This window comes from Sceloporus undulatus, chromosome 3 (assembly GCF_019175285.1).
Source record: "Sceloporus undulatus isolate JIND9_A2432 ecotype Alabama chromosome 3, SceUnd_v1.1, whole genome shotgun sequence".
In the NCBI taxonomy this organism is placed as follows: domain Eukaryota; kingdom Metazoa; phylum Chordata; class Lepidosauria; order Squamata; family Phrynosomatidae; genus Sceloporus; species Sceloporus undulatus.
In genome coordinates this window covers 26,681,711-26,703,906 of record NC_056524.1, presented here as the reverse complement: position 1 = coordinate 26,703,906, position 22,196 = coordinate 26,681,711, and the positions used below count along the sequence as shown (strand labels likewise).

General features: G+C 39.1%; 2 protein-coding genes across 4 annotated transcripts in view; one reads left to right on the top strand and one right to left on the bottom strand.

The window, feature by feature from the left end:
- The window catches only part of RDX (radixin), a 52,051-nt gene extending 36,704 nt beyond the window's left edge, over positions 1 to 15,347 (top strand). Inside the window, exons 14-15 of one of the 3 annotated variants that reach the window (XM_042456806.1) lie at positions 231 to 391; positions 14,672 to 15,347. In XM_042456806.1, the coding sequence (XP_042312740.1) occupies positions 231 to 391; positions 14,672 to 14,708 (198 nt within the window). In that variant the 3' untranslated portion in view covers positions 14,709 to 15,347. Of the gene's footprint in view, positions 1 to 230; positions 3,317 to 14,671 lie in introns of those variants that run through there. The other 2 variants (XM_042456805.1, XM_042456807.1) reach the window with 2 other exon arrangements.
- On the bottom strand, positions 4,735 to 10,574 carry LOC121925064 (uncharacterized protein PF11_0207-like). The gene is made up of 2 exons (XM_042456808.1): positions 8,843 to 10,574; positions 4,735 to 4,855 (listed from the first exon to the last, which is right to left on the bottom strand). The coding sequence occupies exon 1, from the start codon at positions 9,907 to 9,909 to the stop codon at positions 8,878 to 8,880; it is 1,032 nt and encodes a 343-aa protein (XP_042312742.1). The 5' UTR covers positions 9,910 to 10,574; the 3' UTR covers positions 4,735 to 4,855; positions 8,843 to 8,877.
- Positions 15,348 to 22,196: the final 6,849 nt, after the last annotated feature.

The window sequence follows — 22,196 nt, the reverse complement described above, 5'->3', positions numbered from 1 at the left end:
TGGTAGACATCATTTGGCCCTCGTGTCGGACTGCAATATCCATCATTCCTTACTATTGACTAAGCTGGTTGGGGCTGCTGAAACCTTTAGTACAACAACATGTGGAGGGTTTCATGGTTCCCACCCCTGCATAAGGGTATAGACCAAGTTAACTTTGTTTAGCAAATAAAATGTTGAACATCATGGCTAGAAGAGGCAATATCTAAATTCCCATCAATCTTGCTCAACAGGCCCTGAGTTCTGAGTTGGCCCAAGCCAGAGATGAAACGAAGAAAACCCAGAATGATGTCCTTCATGCGGAGAATGTTAAAGCGGGCCGTGATAAATACAAGACTCTTCGACAGATCCGACAAGGCAATACAAAGCAACGCATTGATGAATTTGAAGCAATGTGAGAGCTGTTACTTTGCATATATGTTCATTAAGCTTGAACCACCAGCAGAGAAACACAGGCCTTTCCACTTGTGAAAGGAACACACCCCACCTTGCCAAAGCACTTATACCAGTTTGTGGTTAAAAACACATTTCATGAAAGCCGTTCAACAATAAGGCAGCCTGCCCGCTATGACTCTTGGGGATGGGGTTAGCAGTTTCTATTATCTCATATCATATATTCTTATTCTTTGTCCTCTGAAGGACTACAGTGGTATCATGCTGACAAAAGCTGTTAACCTAAGCATTGACCATTTCAAAGAACACTAGATTTTACTTTATAAAATTGGCCATAGATTTGGCATGGGTGCACTTTCTAATGTTATTTTTAGTTTAGCAAATTTGCAAGAATTTTGATAATGCTGATTTATCATGGGTTTTATGGTCCTCCCTCCCCGAAAGGAGAAATTATCTGGTGTTTCACGCCCTGTCATCATTGATGGTTTTCTTTGCCTACCTGTCACAAAGGTCTAGAGGATGACTGTTCAGTATACTTTTTTCTTGTAAAAAAAAGTGGAACGTTACCTGTGATCTCTTATATAGTTCTCTTTTACCAGAGTTTTTAGTGTTTCTAGTAGGAATAGGAAAAAGTGAAGTTCTTTTGGTTCTCTCCCCGTGCATTCTTTTAGTATGAATTGCAGTATGGGAAACATGGACCTTTCTGGCAAGGGAGCATATGAAAACATCAGTCCCAAAGAGGGGACAGTATCCTACCTCACTACTATTGACATGATGACTTGGTCCTTCAAACACCATGTTGAGATGCTAACTATGCTAAGCTGGGTTCTCCATAGCTGAACACTACACAAATCTAGGAGCCTTTACTTTTGAATATTATGTTCTATTGCAGATAGATTTATAGTACGCAAAATGTGTTCAGCTGCCTTTTTGTCGATTAAAACTGTGCATCTTGAACTTTACCTTTTTAAATAATGTAACTTGTCACTATATACTATCCAGTGGGAGTGTATGAACTGTATGAGTACATTTCCTGGATTCCTCTGTACCAAATTAATATTGCTGCGGGGCTCATTTCTTAATGAAGTCTGTGCGTAAAACACCATCTAAGAGTGCACTCTAAGGCCCTTTCAACATGTTCTTCATGTTCTTTCCTGATAACTGAAGATACAAGGGAGGAAACAGTCTTCATTTATACGGAATATAGTGACAGGAATTGTGGCACAACCAGGAGCAGATGAGTTTCATGAACAACTTATTCAGTTGAAGTTCAGCATGCATTCAATGAATATAGAATGTATGTGTAGAATCCAAGTTGAATCACTCTTATCTAGAATGTCTTGGAATGACTAATCAAAATTGGGCATCTTGAGGATCATGTTGATAGAAAATAAACTGAAATATGTACCGTGTTTCTAGGTCTTTAAGTAGAAGATGGGAGAAAGAAGCCCTGCTTTCTCTGAGGATGGTTCAGCTATCTTCTAAGTATTATGCACTCAAAATTTACATTTATCTATTACAATTGCCATTTTATTGAATTTCCATGCACAAGTTCCTTATGAACCTGGTTGAAGGGGTTTCCCTTGAATTTAAATGAGATCCATCAAAGGGAATGGGGTGGATATATTATGAAAAGGAAAGACATACATACACAAATTTATTATTTTTGGATAAAGGTAGCTGGCTAACCTTGTATAGACTAGCGTGCAAATGTTGTGCACATGCCCAAAAACACTGTTTGATTGCCCTGGGCGTTTCTACTTCCTGTTGCAGAAAATGGGTCAAACATTTTGCATTTTTTTCATGCAGTGAATTACAAAACCTGTATTTCTGAAGTGTTCAAAAACTTTGCCATAGATGGCATGCAGTGCATCGGTTTCCCCTGAAATGTATGCACATGCATTGACATGCTAGTCTATAAGTGTGAGGGGTGGGGGAGTACCAATCAGATTTGCTGTTCATTCTCTACAATGTATAGCTTAGTATTTAAATGGATCTAATTCATTTATAAAACTGTGTGAATTTTTCTAAGCAATCAGGAATTAACCTCTATAGCAGGGTTTTTCACCATGAACAAAATTATGGTGATGCTTGTCACCAGCTGTTGGGGGAAACACTTCCACATGCTTCCCCTCTTCTTCCCCCTCCCTTCCTTAGCATCATGTTTTGTGTTGTAAAATTAAGCTACAGTAAATAACACCTATTATTTTGGATAACATTCATTGGCTAACAATAAAGAGAATACAGTTCATTTTTCTGAGGTCCACTGTTGTTATTTAATCCCACGTAGAATTACCTGGTTCTTCCGTGTAAACTTAACTTTCTTAGAACCAGTAAATAAATATCGAAAACATGCATGATAACAATGGGACAGAAGTGCAATTCAAATGGAAGCAGACATTTGGGAGGGAAATGAGCAGTAGCATGTCACCCATGCTTGTGTGTGAGGAAGGAGTAATTGTGGAATCAATAAGATGAATCATTAGCACAAAATTGTTCTCAGGGACAAAGAGCAAGGTGAAGCCACAGATGTGCATGTGGCAGAGTTTAGACCTTTCTCCCTGATGCCTTTTGTGAGGTGACCTGCTTGCATAGATGTGCCTGCATGCTTGAATCCACCTGGTTTAGCCACATGAAGGTACGTGGGTTGTAAAAGATGTTGCTGCAGAACCATATATAGACTTTAGAGGAAGTTCATTTGAATATTATCGACAAAGGTTGCACATGAAGTAATTTAGTTTTTTTAAATGGCAAAACTGTGCTGCCTAGTTTGTGAAATTTAGAATATCTAAAACATATTCCATGTGTACACCAGTTTATGCTCAACTGCTACTAAGTTTGTGATACAGGTTATGCACAACTTCCTGCACTCATATAAATATATGACAGTTCATGCAAATAAAAACTGCTCATCTGAGCCCCTACTTACTTCTGTTTTAGTACTGTCCTTCCTTTTCTGTCTGTTTTAGATTCACAACTTAATAATTCTGGTTTGGTAGCAGTGTTCCATCCAATAAGTGAAGGAATGTTGGCTAGATTGTCATATTGGAAAAAAAATCTTGTTCAGCATGATCTTTGCATGTCCTTGGGTTGAGATTGACTATCTTATGTATGTTACAAGGTTGATGATGAGAGGGTAAAATGGAAAAACTCAGTGTCATGCACTCTGAGCTTTTGGAAGAAATGTGAAACTAAGCAGGATTCCATCCATACACGTGACAGTCTTTGTAACCACTAGAAATTCTGGTCTTTGCTTCCTGTAGCATGCTGTTATCCCACTGCCTGTTATGCATGCATCTGAGAAAAATGTGTCAAACTGTTTTTTGTTGAAGAATGAATCAGGAAAAAATGCTATGCTCACCATTCCCATACACCAGTGGTGCTAATTTAAGAGATACTTGCGAGAGACTTGCAGTACTCAATGGAAGTTGCCTGTTGTAGCGCTGTCTTTCCCAGAGATAATAATGGGAGCCCAAACCATGCCCCTAATGATCTGCAGAACATCTACATTTCTTTGTGCATAACATTGCCATCTGCTGTTTTGAACCAATTTTTTTCCCCACATGGAGGTTTATGTTGTCCAGAACCTGCCTCCCCAAGAATAGTGCTTTTCATAACAAGTTTACTGCATATTGGGTTCTGTTAGGATGCATGTTCTTCCTTTCCCATGGTAAAAAAGTAGTTTTTTACAAGAAGTGTAATACATGTCATCTCTCCAGAGGCTCAGAAATAATTTCTTGGAGCTGAATAAAATTTTGAATCCACTAGGCTCTTTCAGATAGATATTTTTTTAGGTTGAAAAGTCACCTGGAATGGATTTCTCTGTTTCAATATCTATTTATAGAGATGCTTAGATTTTTTTGTTTCTCCTACTGCATTTCAAATAACACTGTGCCAGAAACAGTGTGGTCATTTTCCTCTCCTGAGTTGTAAGCCTTTTATTTTTTTTTTTAATTAATCTTTATTAATTTTCAAATAAAATAACCATAAATTCAAATCACAATCACAGAGTCTCTATTACAAATAACAAATTAAAATAGCCAGTTGTTCTTGTGTTTCTTCCGTATCTTCAAATCTTCATACACCCCTTCTTTAAATATCTACTTCCTTCTGTTTCAGGTATTGGAAAATAACTATATTAAAAAAGAAAACAATCCCGCTTCCACTTTGTCAAATCGTTTGGTATATAACACAATAGTCCTAATCACTCATCTTTTGTACGTTTGTTCCCATCTCAAACCTTACGATAATCTTAACAGCTTTTAAGAATAATAAAAAAAATTCCATATATTCCTGGAACAATTTAACTTCAATATCATACAAACTCAAAATTGTATATAACCCTTTATAGTACATAATGGTCCCTCTGGCTGCTACTCTTAGCTTTCTCGTTTTTCCCTTTAGCCTTGTATTCTTCTCACTTTGCACCATTTCAAAGCTTGTTTCTTCCTGGAGATATGGTTAGCTATATCAAGGTGAGTGTATAAAAAAGAAAGTTTTTATTAAAGGAACAAATAATAATATTAATAATAATAATAATAAACATTATAACAGCTTTTTAGCTTATATCACATTCATGTTATTATGCAGCACATTATTTATCTGCCTTTTATTCTATCCTTTACATTTCCCCGAGTTCTATCCCCAAGTTCCACTTTTTTTTTAGGAAAATTGTTACATTCTTCCAGTCTTCTTTTGATCTTTTCCTACTGAAGTTCTTTACATTACAGGAGAGCATATCTAAAATTCTATAATCATTAACCTTTATCAGCCAAGCCTCTTCGGTTGGAATTTTATTTGATTTCCATAGTTTGGCAATTTCAACCCTTGCTGCAGTGACCATATAAAGTACTATCCTCCAGCAAATTCTTTCATCCTGAGGGTCTAGTACTGATGTCATATTTAAAAGAAAGATTTTTGGGTCAAATGGAAATTTTATTTTTAATATTTCCTGGATCAATTTATGAATTTCTTTCCAAAAACCTTGAATAGCTTTACATTTCCACCAAATATGAACCAGATTGCCCACTTCACTATTACACCTCCAACAATTCCCATATTTTAAATTGAACATTTTTTTAATCCTCCATGGTGTATAGTACCACCTATTCATAATTTTCAATAGGTTCTCCTTAGGTTCCTGTGCTATAGTAAAGCTATTTGTCTTCTGCCATGCATTTTGCCATTCATTCATATTAATCGTCTTATCCAGATCTTGGGCCCATTTCGGCATGTATTCCTTAACCATTTCTTGTTCTAAAATGCGACTTCGTAGCAATTTATAAAACTTTGATACCTTCCCTTTATCTGGTTGCCAAAATAATTCATCCAATTCATTCATTTTATCTTCAATTCCTCCCATTTTAATATCTTCTCTAAATTTATTTTGAATCTGATAATAATTAAACCAACTCAAATTTTTCCCTCCCTCTTTTAGCTCCTCTCTTGTCTTAACATCCCAATTTCCTTGTGAATTTTTTCCTATGCAATCTCTATATGTTACCCAATTGTCCTTATTTATCCAAAACCACCTTCCAAAAAAGGCTTCCTGTGTGGATGTCCATAACGGAATTTTAAAATAAAACATCTTTTTTATTTTACTCCAGGTCAGTAATAATGACTTCCTAATCGGGTGGTTGTTAAAATCCTTATTCTTCCCCAATTGCTCGTAGCATAGGAACGCATGCCAACCATACCTTAGCTGTATATTCTCTAGGTTTAAAATCTCTTTCTCCTCCAATTTCACCCAGCTTTGGATCCACATCAGGCTGCACGCCCAATAGTATGTCTGTAAGTCAGGGAGTGCATATCCCCCATTCTCTTTGGCATCTTTCAGAGTAGAACTTTTAATCCTGGGTTTAGCTCCTTTCCAAATAAATTTGCTCAATTCTTTGTCCCATTCTTTAAATTGGCTTTGTTTTATAAATATCGGGAGATTTAAGAATAGGAACATTAATTTCGGTAAAATAACCATCTTAATTACTGCAATTCTGCCTAGCAGTGAGAGGTTTAAATTATTCCATCTAACTATGTTTTCTTTAATCTCTTTCCACTTTACACTATAATTATTTTCAAACAGTCTTAGACTGTCTTTAGTAATAGTAATGCCCAGATATTTCATTTGTTTTACTATCTTAAATCCCGATTTCTGGCTAAGCTTTTCTTCCTCTTCTGGAGAGAGATTTTTCGTAATCATGACTGTTTTATCTTTATTTATCTTTAGTCCTGCTAGTTGCCCAAACAGCTTCAATTCTCCTATTAGTGGCTCTAAGCTCTGCAATGGGTTTTCAAGAATTATCGCCACATCATCCGCAAACGCTTTTGCTTTAATTAATTGGTCTTTAATCTTAATACCGTTCACCTTCCTATTTTCATTAATCTTTCCCAATAATACATCAATTGCCAATATGAAAAGCAAAGGTGAAATTGGGCATCCTTGTCTCACTCCTTTTTTAACCTCAAACTCCTGTGATTTTTCATTATTTACTATTACAGCAGCTTTTTGTTTTTTATAGATTTGACTCATTGATTTAATAAATTTGTTTCCCATATCCCTTTTCTTTAATACTTGAAATAAAAATTCCCAACTTAAATTATCAAACGCTTTTTCCATATCCAGTCCAATCAAAGCACATTGTTTATCATTGTTCACATGATAGTACTCTAAGCTATTTAGAATCGTTCTAATATTATTCCTTATTTGTCTCCCAGGTAGAAACCCATTCTGTTCCTTTCCAATTATTTCATTCAAAATATCTTTTAATCTTGAAGCCCAAATCAAAGTAAAAATTTTATAATCTACATTCAGGAGACTAATAGGTCTATAATTAGACATACAGGTGCTGTCCCTATCCGGTTTTGGAATAAGTGTAATCATTGCTTGTTCCCATGTTTGAGGGATGCCCTCATTTTCAATCGAATTAAATAGTTTAAATAGAGGATCTATCAATTCTCCTTTAAAAATCTTATAGTATCTTGCTGAAAAGCCATCGCTTCCCGGGGTTTTTCCTTCCTTTAATCGTTTGATGGCATTAAGAATCTCTTGCTTAGAAATTTTGGATTCCAAAATTGATCTATGTTCTTGCGTTACTTTATTTAGTGTTCCACAATCCAAATATTTATTGATCCTCTCTTCTAAATTAGCCACTACTTCTCCCTGATTGTATACTGATTCAAAATAATTTCGGAATTTTTTCAAAATTTCAGATTGGGTGGTGACAGTTTTTCCATTTACTACTATTTTCACTATTCTTTTCTTTTCTTGAAACCCTTCAATTCTCCTAGCTAGCCATCTCCCCACCTTATTGCCATTTTCAAAAAAATTTAGTCTATTCCTTTTAAGGTCTTTTTCTAATTCTTCATTAATCCTGCTTTGAAATTGTCTTTGTAATATTTTAACTTCATATAGCAGTTTCTCATTTGTTGGGTATTGTTTCAATAATTTTTCCTTTTTAGTCAATTCTTCAACAAGTTTTCCTTCATTATCTTTTTGAGCTTTTTTCATTTCCCACTGTTTTTTAATCAGTAAGCCTCTAATAACCGCCTTGCTAGCGTCCCACACAATACTGGTCTTAACTTCCTTGCCCTCATTTATTTTAAAGTAGGTCATAATTTCTTTTTTCATAAATTTAACTAAATTCTCATCTTCCAACATCTCTTCCTGTAGTCTCCAACTATTTCCCTTTTTACTGTCTAGATTTATCTTTACTTCAATCAGACAATGATCTGAAAGAGCTTTTGCATCAATCTCCATGTTTCTTATCTTAACTAATAGTGGTTTTGAGGCTAAGCAAAGGTCTATTCTAGACCAAGATTTGTGAACTTCAGAATAGAAAGTAAAACCTGGTTTGTTATCATATTTATATGTCCATACATCATCTAAGTCATGTTCTCTCATTAAATCAAAACAACTTTTAGGTAGTTTCCCTTGGGAGTCTTTTAGCTTTTTTTCAGATTTCCTATCTCTTTTCACTTTCAGTACTCCGTTAAAGTCACCCACAATTATTAATTTCCCTTTATCATATTCCATTAAGTCCTCATTAAGTTGCATAAAGAAACTTTCTTTCCGTTCCAAAGGACCATACACATTAACTATTACAAATAACTCATTTCCTGTATTAATTTCCACTACCACAAATCTGCCTTCAGGGTCTGACTTCACTTCTTTCACCCCCCATTTTTTGTTAACAAACGTTACACATCCCCTTTTCCTCTTTTCTGATGCAGTTACAAAACACTTTCCCAGTTTCGGGTTCCTAAGATACTTTATGTCACCCTTCCTAATCTTAGTTTCCTGTATGCATATCACATCATATTTTCTTTTTTCCAAAAGATGAAATATCTGCTTCCTCTTCCTATCCTTATTTATCCCCCCCCACATTCCAAGACGCTATAGTTAACATTATTATTGTTATAGTAAATAAGAGAGGAGAAAAGGGAAATCAAACCTAACCTATAACAGGTTAGTTCAGCTTTGTCCAAATCTTCTTATTCAATTTCCAACGTCCCCAACAATAGATCTTTATCCGTTGGTAAATTATCTTCACTCCGAGTCTCTGTAGCCACTTTGCTTCCTCCTTCTAGTGAAGCTCTCCTTTCTCCAAATGTAGAAGTTTCTCTTGTCTCACTCGAAGGGGAGTTTCGAGTTTCCCCTTTTTCCTTTTCTTCACTCTGTAGCAATCTCTTATAGAATTCCTTTGCTTTCTCCAGTGAGTTGATTTTAAATCTTCTTTCTTTAAACATAAAGACCACGCCTTCTATATTTCCCCATCTATAACTAATATTCTTCCTTTGTAGTAGCGCGGTAAGGAACCTATATTGTTGTCTTTGTTTCAATATAGATAAGGGCAAGTCTCTATAAATTTCCACTTCCACATTATCAATAGTCAAGCCTTCCTTAAAGTTTTTTTGAATAATTCTCTCCCTGATCCTCGAGTTATTAAAACTTACCGCTATGTCACGCGGCAGTCCTTTTTCTTGGGCTACTTTGGAAAATATTCTAAACAACTTATCAATTTGAACATTGATCAGATCTTCCGGGGAGTCCAGAAAATTGGCTAGGGCTGGAATTATTTTTGTCTCCAAATTTTCTCCTTCTGTTTCAGGGAGGCCTCTTATTTTAATTGCTCTATCTCGTTGTTTCTTTTCCTGTGCCCATAGAGCTCTTTCTTCTTTATTTTGTATTTTCACTATCTCTTCGATCTTATTTTCCAATTCCTCCGTCTTTCTTATATTCAAATAAACTTCCTCCTTAATTTCCTTAAATTCCTTGTTCAGGCTGTCAATTTTCTTCCCTATGCCATGTATTTCTGTCTGTAAGTCCAATCTTATTTCTTCCCTTAGGCTTTTCTGTTCATCCCTTATTTCCGCCTTAAAAGACTTTTTGAACTCCCGTAGTTCCTCTAGTATTATTACAGTTAAATCCTGTTGTTTATTTGGCAGGTCTGTAGAATCTCTTCTATTTCCTGAATGTGTCCAACTCATATTATCCTTTCTAGTTTTTGTTTGCCTTGTCTCCATTTGATATTATTTATATCTTACTTCTGATGTAACAAAGAATTTTAAGCCAGAGCCAGAAATATAGTCCAGAATCAACTCAAATTCAAGGGCACCTCACTTTCTTTTTTTAACTACTTGTCTGTATTTATATTCTATCAATAGCAGATCTAACCGTGACTTTCCTCAGGGTGTTATTTCAAGGCAGTGATCAATTGTAATAACAAAAGAAAAAACTACACCTGCCTGTAATTAGCCAAATGCCCACAGCGAAATAGAAAGCCTCTTTAGGCTTTTCAACAGATCGTCATCAGCTGAGTTGGATGCTAGCAGTTCTCCAGCAGCTGCTCCCAGCGAGTTTCCTTCACTTAAAGAGATACACCTTATTTTTAAGGCTCTGCCAAGACCGCCAAAAGAGAAAGATCCAACTCCAAGTAAAGTTCAAAGTGAGAGAGAGACAAAACGCAGCTGTCTCCTCATTCTCTTCTTCTCCTTCTATTAGCCAGAGATAGACAAGTTTCCAAAGTCTTTTTTGTTATTTCCAATCTGAATCCACCCAAATCCAAGACTAGTGAAACCCTGTGTGGGTTTAAACAAGGTTTCTTCTGATGATTAAAAGTTGTAGCCAAGGCTGGTACCTGGAGGTTAGGCTCACACCGCGTCGGCTGCCTTGCGACTCTCGTCGAGACCTCTTCCTCTCCCGCGACGGCTTCCCAGCACAGGAGGGCAAAGAGGACTCTGGGGACCCCGACAAGCCCTCGCCCCAAATCTCCCTCAATTTGGGGACTTTTCTGGCTCCAATAGATGTAGATATAGATTGGAGCCTTAAACAAGTCCGCGGTGGACCTTCGGAGACAGAGCAAAGCTACTTGCCTCCGTTTGCCTTGACGTCTCAACCGGAAGTCAATAATAATTTTAAAGGACCTTGCCATTATGTAAGGTTTCATCATTGATTTTCATCCTAGAGTGAGTGCCCCCCTACCAGGTTTATGCAGAATAGACAGCAATGTAACTTCCCATAGGAAGAGAGGCTTGCTTCTGTTGAGAGGATTGCATGGATCTCTGTGGGTGTGCTTTTAAAACCACTTGTATCAAAAACTGTAATAAAACCCTATATTACCACCACTCCCTTTTCTTTCTTTTTTTAAAAATAAGCATTTTGTGCAGTATCCAGATTCATTGTACTTCAACCTGAGGCAAAATCTTTGATTTTGCAGGGAGAGTCTGTGGAAGTATCACCCTACTACTATTGTGGTTTTCTAGGTGTATTTAAGAGTTCAGCTTCGCTGTTTGCTGGGCTTATTGGAAGTTATAAGCCAAAAAACACTTGGAAGCCACATTGGCAATTGCTAACCTAGAAAATGTAGTTCTCCTCAGTCACCTTCACTCTTTAGCATTGGAGATCTCCAGTTGAAGTCTCCCGAGAAACCCAGATCTTGCTGTTGTGAGCAGGGCATAGTGGGGTTTCTGCTTTTTTTTCCTTCCAGTTTTATTAGTTTTTAATTTCCCTCTCATTGAAACCAGTGAGAGGAGATTGACAAACATCAGCTCCTAACACTTGCATAGATGAAGAACCAAATTGGAGCAGGCTTGGAGGCCAGGGGAATTGTAGATCCACAACCCATCCTAGCCTGCTCCTTCTCTTGTACGATATCAAAGGGTAAGCACTACAGAGATTTCTGTGGGGAGACATTCGAGTATTCCCCTCGTCCCATTCCCTTGGTGGGCGAAAACTGAAAATATTTCATCTCAGATGTCTCTCGCAGCCCATGGAATTGCAGGTTAAACTTTCAGGTGGAGAAGTATATCAATTTCTGTAAATTTTGTGTAACCCAACTTTTTAATGTTTAAAATGTTACATCCCACTTTTTAATTTGATGCCTTTCTCGACAGCTAATAAAACATTAAAACATAACAAATCCACAATCACTATACAGCAAAGCTAAAACCAGCAGGTCCTGAAATGCCACAGTTAAGGAGAGAGTTCCCTTCCACACTCACAAGGGTGTCAAATGCCCTTGAAATAAACAATACTGGTAGCTGGAAGGCTGCTGACAAATGGATGGGGGAATTTCTCACTGTGTTAAAGAATTGCAGGGACACTGTTTAGAAGCCATAAAGAAGCTGTTTGTGTCTTTGGCTGGGACACCTCCTGCCTTAAGAGGTAGGTTTTGAGAGGCCACATTAAGTTATTGACAAATGTAAACATGAATCCCAAAAGTGATGAGATGATAAATCTGGGTTATAGTCTCACAAATACAGAACAGAATGCCAGCTCTCATTTTAAAAGCATCAGACTTCAGCAGTTAGCATTAAATATGATGGGTCATCAAAACTTTTAAAATGGTTTTATATAAGGCAAAGAGAAACATTTTATCATTGTGATGGCAAAGCATAAGACTGCTTGAGGCACAGTGGCCATGGCATTTTGTGCATGGAGATGATTTATGGAGTGCTGAAGTGGCCATCTCGCTGTGCTCCTTTACCAGCAACAACAGAGTGGTGCATTTGAGATATATATGGGCAGAGTGATACACCATGACAAATGATTTAATAGATTGCTGAATTATGACTACAGTAATGCTATCTAAATTGGCATAGGAACATAGAAAGCTAGCTTGTGCCAGAAATTAAGGCCAAGAGGTCCTTAATCCCGAATTTAAATGAAGCATAGTAATACAGAATATTTTCAGAGTTGATGGTGATAATTTCAAAGAAAGAATGTTTTAATATAGCATGTAATCTTATTTAATGGAGGGGGGCGGGGAGTAAAATTGGTTCTATTCTTGGCTTTAACAGCAACTGGATCTGCAGAAACCTGTAGAAAAGGCAACTTTTCATGGCATGGAGTTACAGCCTACTAAAATTGCAATAGAGCTGTTATGAAAAGATAAGGCAGAATTTTTATTTATTTTTTTAGAAAAGGGAAATCCTCACTTTAGCTTAGTTCAGGAAAATGACACAGATACATTGCATATTAGACTGGAGGCTTTTACCCTTGTGTCAGGAAACTTAGTATCAGTGCTGTGCTTTGGGAAGTTGTTTTTCAGTAGGCTAGAACATGGACCAATGGATGTAAGTTACAAGAAAAGAGATTCCACCTAAATATTGGTAATAACCTATGAGACCTCTTTGACGGGGTGGTGGGCTCCTCTTTTAGAAGTTTTTAAACAAAGGTGGTATAGCTTTAGTTTTGTATTCCTGCATGGCAGGCAGGTTGGACTGGATGTTTCAAATCTGTGATACTAATAAAATGAATTGTAGGAAGTAGAATGAATTGTAAGGAAGTAGAACTTAGTTCTCAGGGAGGCAGTGCACATAAGAAGAGCCATGCTCGGCTAGTGGCCCATCTTCTGTACCTTGGCCCCTGCTTGTCTGGTTTTATTGGATACATTTCAGTTTGTGCAACCTAAGGATGTGGACAGGATCCTTGGATCCTGCAGTGAATGCCTCACTACAGCAAGGCAGGTTTCCATCTTGTCTAAAAGAGGCTGTGGTGAGGCCCTTATTGAAAAATTTCTTCTTGGACCCCACCATACCTAAGAACTATTTGCTAGTCTCTAATATCCATTCTTTGGGCAAGGTTCTAGAACATGTGGTAGTCTTCTAGCCCCATGGGTTCCTGGATGAGATGGACTATGTAGATCCATTTAAATCTGTCTTCAGGCCTGGCTATAGGACAGCAATAGCTTTGGTCACTTTGATGGAGGACCCGCATGTAGACAGGGGGAGTGTGTCCCTGTGGTTCTGCGGGACTCTACTTAGCTTCCAAGATCTGACAGGATTTGATACTTTTAGGATGGCACCAAATGGGATGCCAGATGGGAGACCAATGAATACCAGGTGCTGTAGGCTATATTTCAGAGTAAAGAACTGGCAACAACCTCTGAAGATTTGTTACTTAAGAAAACCCAACAAATTTCATGGGATCACCATAAGTGAACAGGCAACTTGAAGGCGCATGCACACACATACACAGAGAGCTAAAAAAGAAAGAGTAGGATAGTGCCATTATGCTCACATCCTGCTTTTGATCTGGGATTTATTGGATGGCAGGTTTTATTTTGATTGTTGTATTGTATTAAATTGTTTTGATTTGTTTTAAAATGGTTTTATTAACTGGAGGCTTCCTGGGGAATCATCTCATATATAAGTAAGGCTAGACATCTCTCTAATAAATAAAATAGGCATCTGGCTGACATCCGTGCAAACAGAATGCTGGACTAGAAAGGCCTTTGGTTTGATCTAGGGTGGCTCTTATTATTACTACTACTACTACTACTACCTATCCTCACTATTAGGCTGAGGAGGAGGATAGGGTGAAGCATAAAGGAGGTGGAACCTCAAAGACAACTTTCTGAAAGTCTGGTTCATTATGATTAAAATTGCTAATGTTTGAATATGTATTGTAATATTCATTTGAAAAAATAAATATTTGCATACCTTGCCAAGTTCAACATGACACCCATGTGTGTATAACTGTACAGGGAATAGTAATGCTTTCACATTTCTGTTGGGAGACACACTGCTCATTATGATTCTCTATGCTAGCCCTGGGGGACCTGGGACCCTCTAGATGATGGTGAACTTCCCATCTTCCTGGTCTGTTGGCCAAAATGATTGGAACAGATGGGAACTGAGAGTCTAACATCTGGAGGTCCACAGGTTCTGCACGCCACCTCTGATCCTTTGACAGCTGTATCCATGCTTGTGCAGGTATGGTTCTTTTCTGTTTTCTTAATCTGCTTGGTTTTTCTTCTTCTTCTTCTTCTGTGTCTTTATGCAGGTTACAAAAGTACAATCTCTTGCAACCCTTAGGATAGAAACTTATTAAGGAGCAACAGAAGAACCTGAGGTCTACCCAGGCCTGCCTCTGTGCTTCTATTATTTGGGGAAAGTTTATTATCTTTTTAACAAACAAAAGGTGCTAAGTGGTTTTCAGCTTTCTTGAAGGAGTCCATCATGGCTGTAGGAGATCTCTCTTTCAACTCAGTTTTCCAATGTTTGTCTAAGCATTGCTTGAAGGGGTTGGTGGTTATGTGAAAAGATATACATAGTCTGGAAATGTGTGGTGTGGCTTTCCCACCAATATACAAGAAACAACGTTTTACCTTTGTAGGTAAAATGGAAAGCAATATAGCAACAAACAACCTGTTCTGTAAGAATGGATTGTTCATAAATTCCCTGCATGGAGCCTGGGCAGAAACAGATGTATATGAGTAATTGCTGTTTCATTTGCCATTATGTTCTTCATTTTACAAATTTTATATTATGCCTTGATGGCATATCTGGAGCAAAACAACGGAGGACTTGTCAGCAGCAAATGATTTTTTTCGTTTTTTAAAGATGCTGCAGCTGATTTTTTTTGTCTAGTATAAATGGCAATCTTACATGTATATAGACCTATTGTAAATTGTCTTTGCATATGTATTTGAATAAATGGATCCAAAATGTTCCTGAGACCGCTTTGTGACTCAGCTCTTCCTTAGCTTTAGCTGCTGTACATAATTGTCCCAGCATCTGCAATGAGAGCCTCTTCAGAGATTGTCAGTGAATAGGTGATGTCTATTGCAATATATGCTGGCTTCCCCTAACTGGTGTCCCTCCCCAGATGTATTGGACTGCAGTTCCCATAATCTCCAGAAGACTAGACTGTGAATGGGAAAGCACATGACTCTCTAGATGTTGTTAGACTGCCACTCCTGTTAGCCAACATCACCAATCATGAAAGGTGATGAGAGTTTCAGCTCAACAACATCTTCAGAGTGACCTATTCCCTAGACTTGCCCTGGGTTAAACCTAAAAACAAAAATTACAAATTGAGCCACCTCTTTACCTCCCTTGGGGATATTTGAACGATTTCCACGGTCATGCATTTCAAAACTGGTACTCTTGAGAACATTGTTCTTTAGCAGTTTCTTCCAGTTTGAATTATCTAGTTCGCACAATAGCTCTGAGGGTTAGTGATTCATGCTATGATACATCAGTCAATCTATGGATTTTTGCTAGAGGTTAAGACTGTGAGTGGGCCATAATTAGAGGAGTAGAGGAGCTGCTCAATTGATTTCTAACACTAACAAATCAACACAAGTGTCAACACTATTTGTATTCAAATCACTTTCTGTGATATTAGACAGAGGAGGAGAGGACTGCTATCTCTTCAAGATGCTGATAAACCTAATGATGTTGCAACTGGGGTTGTAATTACACTTTCCTTTGGGTGTGGTTGGGTTGCAACCATCCGTATTCCCCACTGTTGGCTATGCTAATTAGGGCTGCTGGGAGCTGCAGCTCAGCAACACGATTCTTGCTCTCATGTCCAGTATTACTTTGGCCTCAGCAGACTGATATGACTCAACTACAGATTACTGTTTTTTCAGTTGGACAGGAGCAGAAGGTACACATGGAAGTTCTGAACCATTCTCTGCATTCAGTGAAAGGTATTTGAATAAATGGTGGTTTAAACCAGACAGATCCTATTATTTAGTGGCAAGGGCAACCTAGGACTGGGAGGACAATCTGCTCTCCATAGGGTTGGATCTACCACTGTTCCTGCCTGGGAAGGTAGTGGCCAATGGCAAGCTGGACCTTTGTCCAGCTTCAGCTGCTGCATGTGCAGCATCCCTTCCTTGTGAAGGTGGCCTCTAGGTACACTCTCCATGCCTTCATCACGTTGAGTTCGGGTTACCTTCATGCAACCTATTGGGTGAAACACACAGCCAAAATAAAGTGGCTTCCAGCCACTATGGAGGCATGGTGCACACACTGCTCCAAACCTGCGCACTGGTCCTTGGGACTGTAGCAAAAAGGAACTGGGATAATCTGGCTTCTGGCAGCACAGTTCAGCCACTGTGTGCATGGCCTTCCTTGGTAGCGATCTGTGTGGTCAGTGGGGTTCCAACTCACCTCTGGTCAGAGTGGACTTAGGCCATTCTTTCATGCCCATCTGCACTAGTCCTCTGTAAACTTTCCTTTCAGTGTGTTCATAAAGTAGTAGTAGCGCAGGATACTGTGGCCAGATTTTTTTTTGGGTGTATTCTAGAGAGACAATACAACACTAGTCTTGAAACAGTTCTGCTGGCTTCCTATTTGTTTGCAAGCCCAGTTCAAGATGTTGGTTCTCACCTTAAAAGCCCCAACTGGCTTAAGGGCAAGATATCTCTATGACCACTCTTTCCCATGAGAACCTGTTTTGGTAGAAGACATTATCTCCTGGAGGGATAAGGGGATGGGGGCTCTAGATGGGGCCTTCTTTGTAGCAGTAATTTTGTTGCAGAATTTTGTTCTTGAAGGCTAGGTGGGCTGTCTCCATACTGGCCTCGAAGTGGCTGGTAAAAGCCAAGTTGTTGGTGGTTTCACTGATTAAAGATGCTCTTTGCTTTTGATAGGTTCTTGTTTTATTATGTTATTTCTTAAGTAGTTGTTAGTTTCTGTTAGGGATAGTTGCATTTTATTGTGCTTAATTCATCTTAAGCTGTAAGGGAATTGAGAGGAAATTTAGAAATATTTTAAATAAAATTAGTTAAATGCTCAAAACGTTCTCTAGCTGAAGAATGACTTGGTTTACTTATGGCCCTTCCCTATTTGATGAAAATGGCTAGTGCATGTATTCATACACAGAAGGTGACAGCCCTCCAAGCATCACTGCCTACTAGCTATGCCAGCTGAGCTATTCTCCATAAACCCTCTGCCTTCTCCTACATCTACTTTCAATACATGAGATGGCAGGGGTTGAACGGAGTCTGAACTTAAAGATCCCTTCCCTTTTCTGTTCCCTTGCCTTCCCTTCCCTCCCATGGGTCCATTACAGATGGGCACCCTAGGACGGACTCAGTCCATGCTAGGGTTAGAAAGGGGTGTCTCTTACAGACGCCCCTAACCCTAGCACGGACTGAGTCCGTACGAAATGGCAGCAGCCGTTCCACATGGCTGCCACCATCTTGACATATCGGATGCTCTGCGTCCACACGTCGCGCCCCAGATATGATGCCGCGAATGCGTGACTAGCGCCTCGCGGCGTCACATCCGGGGCCCAGGAAGGAGCGTGATTTTCGCGCTCCTTCTTTGCAGCATCTGGGAACCATGCCGTTTGGCTGCTGCGGTTCCCAGATGCTGCAACCGGCGGCGGCAGCAAACCACCGCTTTTCGGTGGTCTGTAACCCGCCTTCCTTTTTATGATATAGTGCAGGGATTGATCATCCGCCTTGATCTTAATGGAGAGGCGGAGTATAAATTATTATTATTATTATTATTATTATTATTATTATTACTATTACTATTACTATTACTATTACTATTACTATTGATAAAGTCCAGGCATCCATGTGTCATTGGACTGCACCTTCTAGTAGCCCAGAGCAGCATAGCTAATGATGAAAAATGCTAGGAGTTCAAATCCAAATCCAAGGTCCTGGGCTGATGGAATCAGGGGGGAGTTAGTTCAAATGACCATAGCTTGATGGTCTGCGAATTGCATATACGTTTGTCATTAGGGCACAGTTGCACCAAATCCCATGTTTTTTGATCTAGGGACAGCAGGTAGAGGGCATGTGTGCCAGCCATTATCACAACAAACTGATTACAGACATTTTTTATGCAGCAAAATTACCTCAAATTTCATCTCAATACTGGTTTGCCAGTTGCAAGTGCAGATGGCACTTGTTATTCCTTCTCTCAGCTCTACAGGCCCAGGTGACTGAGGCAAGTAGCAGATGATGGATATCTATATATAAAGCCTGCCTCAAGCTCCACAAATTAAAGGCCTCTTGTGAAGGTTCCTGGGCTCCTGCAAGATCTCTAATGGGAATCTGGAACTCTAATGGGAATCATGAGATGTCCTCCTCTCAAAATACTTAGGTGGGGTTTATATAGGCATGTCACATGTACAGTATATCAACCAACTTTGAACTGATATGGCGCAAGAGATATGTCCCATATTGTTGTTTGGAAAACCTGGCAAACTTACAGGAGAGGGTAGACTTAAGTTTTTAAGGCAGATGCTTGTTACAAATGTTCAGATTTTGGGGAAGTGGATCCAAAGAACGAGAACAAAAGATAAAGTTCTTGTCTGATGAATCAATTCTGTATTTATTTGTCACGGGAGTATGGCAGGGGCATTCAAACCATTTATTCACACATATGTCCTCTAGTATTAGAGAGGAATACTATTTAAAGGTTATTAGGGAAACAAAACAGTAGCTACTCATGGGAGGATGTGGAAATAATTTATGTTGAGAAGTACAAGGTTGGTGTTAAAAGGGGGAAAAACATTTGCCACACTGGACTGACAATTCTCCCCCCTGCATCATGAAATACCTTTCAAAGTTTTTGAGGGGACAGCCGTGTCAGTCTTTTGCAGCAAAACCAACAGTTTTTCAATTTACCCTTGTTAAGCCAACGGTATCTACTTTAAAAGACTAACAATTTTATATGGTAGGTTTCAGTGATATCCCTATGCATCCCTAATTATTATATGGTAGACTAACAGCTTTATTTGATAGAATTCAAAGACACCCCTATGCACCTGAGGAAGTAGGCTCAACTCTACAAAAGCTCATGCTACTAGCTTCTCCCTTTGCATACACCTTTCAATGGATAAGCTTTTGTGGACTGCTGCCCATTTATCAGCGGCACAGCCTGTTGCTTTAGTTATTTTTATATCCATGGTTGGGATGGGAGGATGTAATTAGTGAGACACGTGGAAATGGAAATATAAAAAACTAGATAGATAATATTATCTTAACTGGCATAGTTGTTGAGCTGGTCATGACTCATGGCAACACTGTGGATGAGACATCTCCAAGACCCCCAGTCCTCCACTGCTCTGCTTAGGTTCTGTAAATTCATGCCTAGAGCCCCCAGTTAAGTCTATCCATCTAGCATGTTGTCTTCCTCTTTTTCTGCTGCCTTCTACACTCCCTAACATTGTTATCATTTCTAATGAGTTGTGCCTTCTCAGGATGCAGCCAAAGTCCCACAGCCTCAGTTTTGTCATCTTGGTTTCCAGAGAGAGTTCAAGCCTGATCTGATCAAGGACCCATTTTATTCCTGTTGTTTCGCCAGCATGTTTCTCTGAAGATGCCAGCCACAGATGGCCCACAAAAAACTATGGATACTGGCCATGAAAGCCTTCGACTTCACAAAGGACCCATTTGTGTGTCTTTTTGGCTGTCCACAGTATTCTCAGCATTCTTCTCCAGTACATCATCTCAAATGATTTTGTTTTTTGTTTGTTTGTTTGTTTGTTTTCCTGATGGCTTTTTTCACTGTTCAGCTCTCACATCTATACATGGTAATGGGGAATATAATGGCTTGGACTATTCTGCCTTAAATGCTCAGTGTATATCTTTTCACTTTAGGAATTTTTCTAGTTCTTTCAAGGCTGCCCTTTCCATTCTTAGTCTTCTTCTGGTTTCTTGACTGCAGTCTCCATTCTGATCAGTGTTTGATCCCAATTAACTGACATTAACAAGCAACAAACAGGCGAGAGAACAAACATCCTAGCATAGATGAACATAAATGTATCACTGAAGGAAATTAGACCATGGTCATATGCATACTTCCATGACCCAGAAGAATTAAGTCCAGCACTTTATAAACATTATACTGGTTGTTCTGCCTAATGCCATTTGCCTTCAACAACCTCCTAGCACTGAATACCAGTCAAATGGGGAGGTTGGAGGACAACACCAATGAATGTAGTAGTAGCTCAGGCTTTTTCAGTGCTGAAATAGAATTACTGGCTTGGAGAATCTAAAAGTCATCTTAAAAGGAAAATAATAATAAGCAGAATGCGTACCTTTCTGTTTCTTGTGCAGATCGCCCCCTAATACTCAGAACTTCAATTTGGCTCCATTAGAAATTTTTTAAACAGCTGGTCATGCTTGCCCTCAAGGCAAACTTGCACCAAAGCTAAGAAACTGACCTGACGGAAACAGACCCGCTTGCTTGACCTTGTTGCCTAGAACAAGGACAGGCAGATGGCTTGACCGCCCCCCCTTCTGCACAAGCCAGAAAGCCAAAAGCATCTGTGGACTTGAGCCCTTTTGTCAGCGTATGAAATGCCCTGCAGTGAACTCGCTGGCTCCTAGAAGCCATGGCAGTAGCAATTTGGGGCTGTATCTGGGATGTGCACCCACTTTCTCTCTTAAAACACTGTCACAAAGCAGGAAGGGACATTCTTGAGTGATTTTCCAGGAGCTCTCTTTTGTCCCATATTTGTTGGCAAGTCCATGGTTTCGCTCGAACCTGACAGCATGGTTCTGCAGTCAATATTACTGAATGAATCAGTCTGAATGAATCAGAGTGGAGAAAAGCACCTTGTGAAATATTCACGCTCCTTCCAGACATTCATAGGAAAGGGCAGGATTGACCATGGAGAGACTTCCATTCTATCTCCTCTGCCATGCCATGCCGGGTGAAGACATGCTGAATAATGCACTGAAGAAGACAAAAGTACGTTTGTGCTATTTTTAGTCATGGGAATGATGAAGGGGGAAAGTGACAATTATAGAAACAAGACCATGTTAGTTCATTGGCAACTTCAGAAATAAGAGCTGTACCTCTGCAGGTCACAGGAACATTTCTCAGTTGCATTTTTATCCACAGCCTAAGTACCCTAAAGGCACCATCTCCTGCCTGATCTTGGAAGCTAAGCAAGGTCAGCCCTGGTTAGTACTTGGATGGGAGCTAACGAATAGCAGGTGTTACAGGTTATATTTCATTGGAAAGAATCAACAAAATCAGCTCCAGTGTATTCATTGTATAAGAAATCCCTATTGAATACATGGGGATGACAGGTGACTTGAAGGCAAACATGCACACACATTTTTATCCTGGTCGTCAATTTTGCTCCCTGCAAGTCCTCTTCCTTCTAGCAAATACTCTTAAAACTCAAGCACTGAGGGGCCGAAAGAGTTCACACAAGTTCCAATAGGTTAGGATCCACATTCTCAATATTTTTGTGATGTGGTGTATAAAACCAGGTAAGTTTTTACATCAGAACCTGCCCCCTGAGATCTGGTTTGTTGTTCGTATCTGCCTTCACGTTGACTCCAACTTAAGACAATCCTATCCTAGGTGTTATTTTGGCAACATTTCTTCAGAGGTTTGCCATTGCCTCCTTCTTTGGCTGAGAGTGTGTCACTTGCCCAAGGTCACCCAGTGGGTTTCCATGGCCGAGTGGGGATTTGAACACTGGTCTCTTGGAGTCTCAAACCAAAACTAAAAAAACTGCAACACACAAAAGACTACATTTCAAACCACTGGAAATCTGTGTTCTCCATTTTAAAAAGTTTAAGAAGTATGTAATT

Bases quoted from the DNA above. Each gene is read 5' to 3' on its own strand.
- LOC121925064 (XM_042456808.1), bottom strand. From the start codon at position 9,909: ATGGAGACAAGGCAAACAAAAACTAGAAAGGATAATATGAGTTGGACA.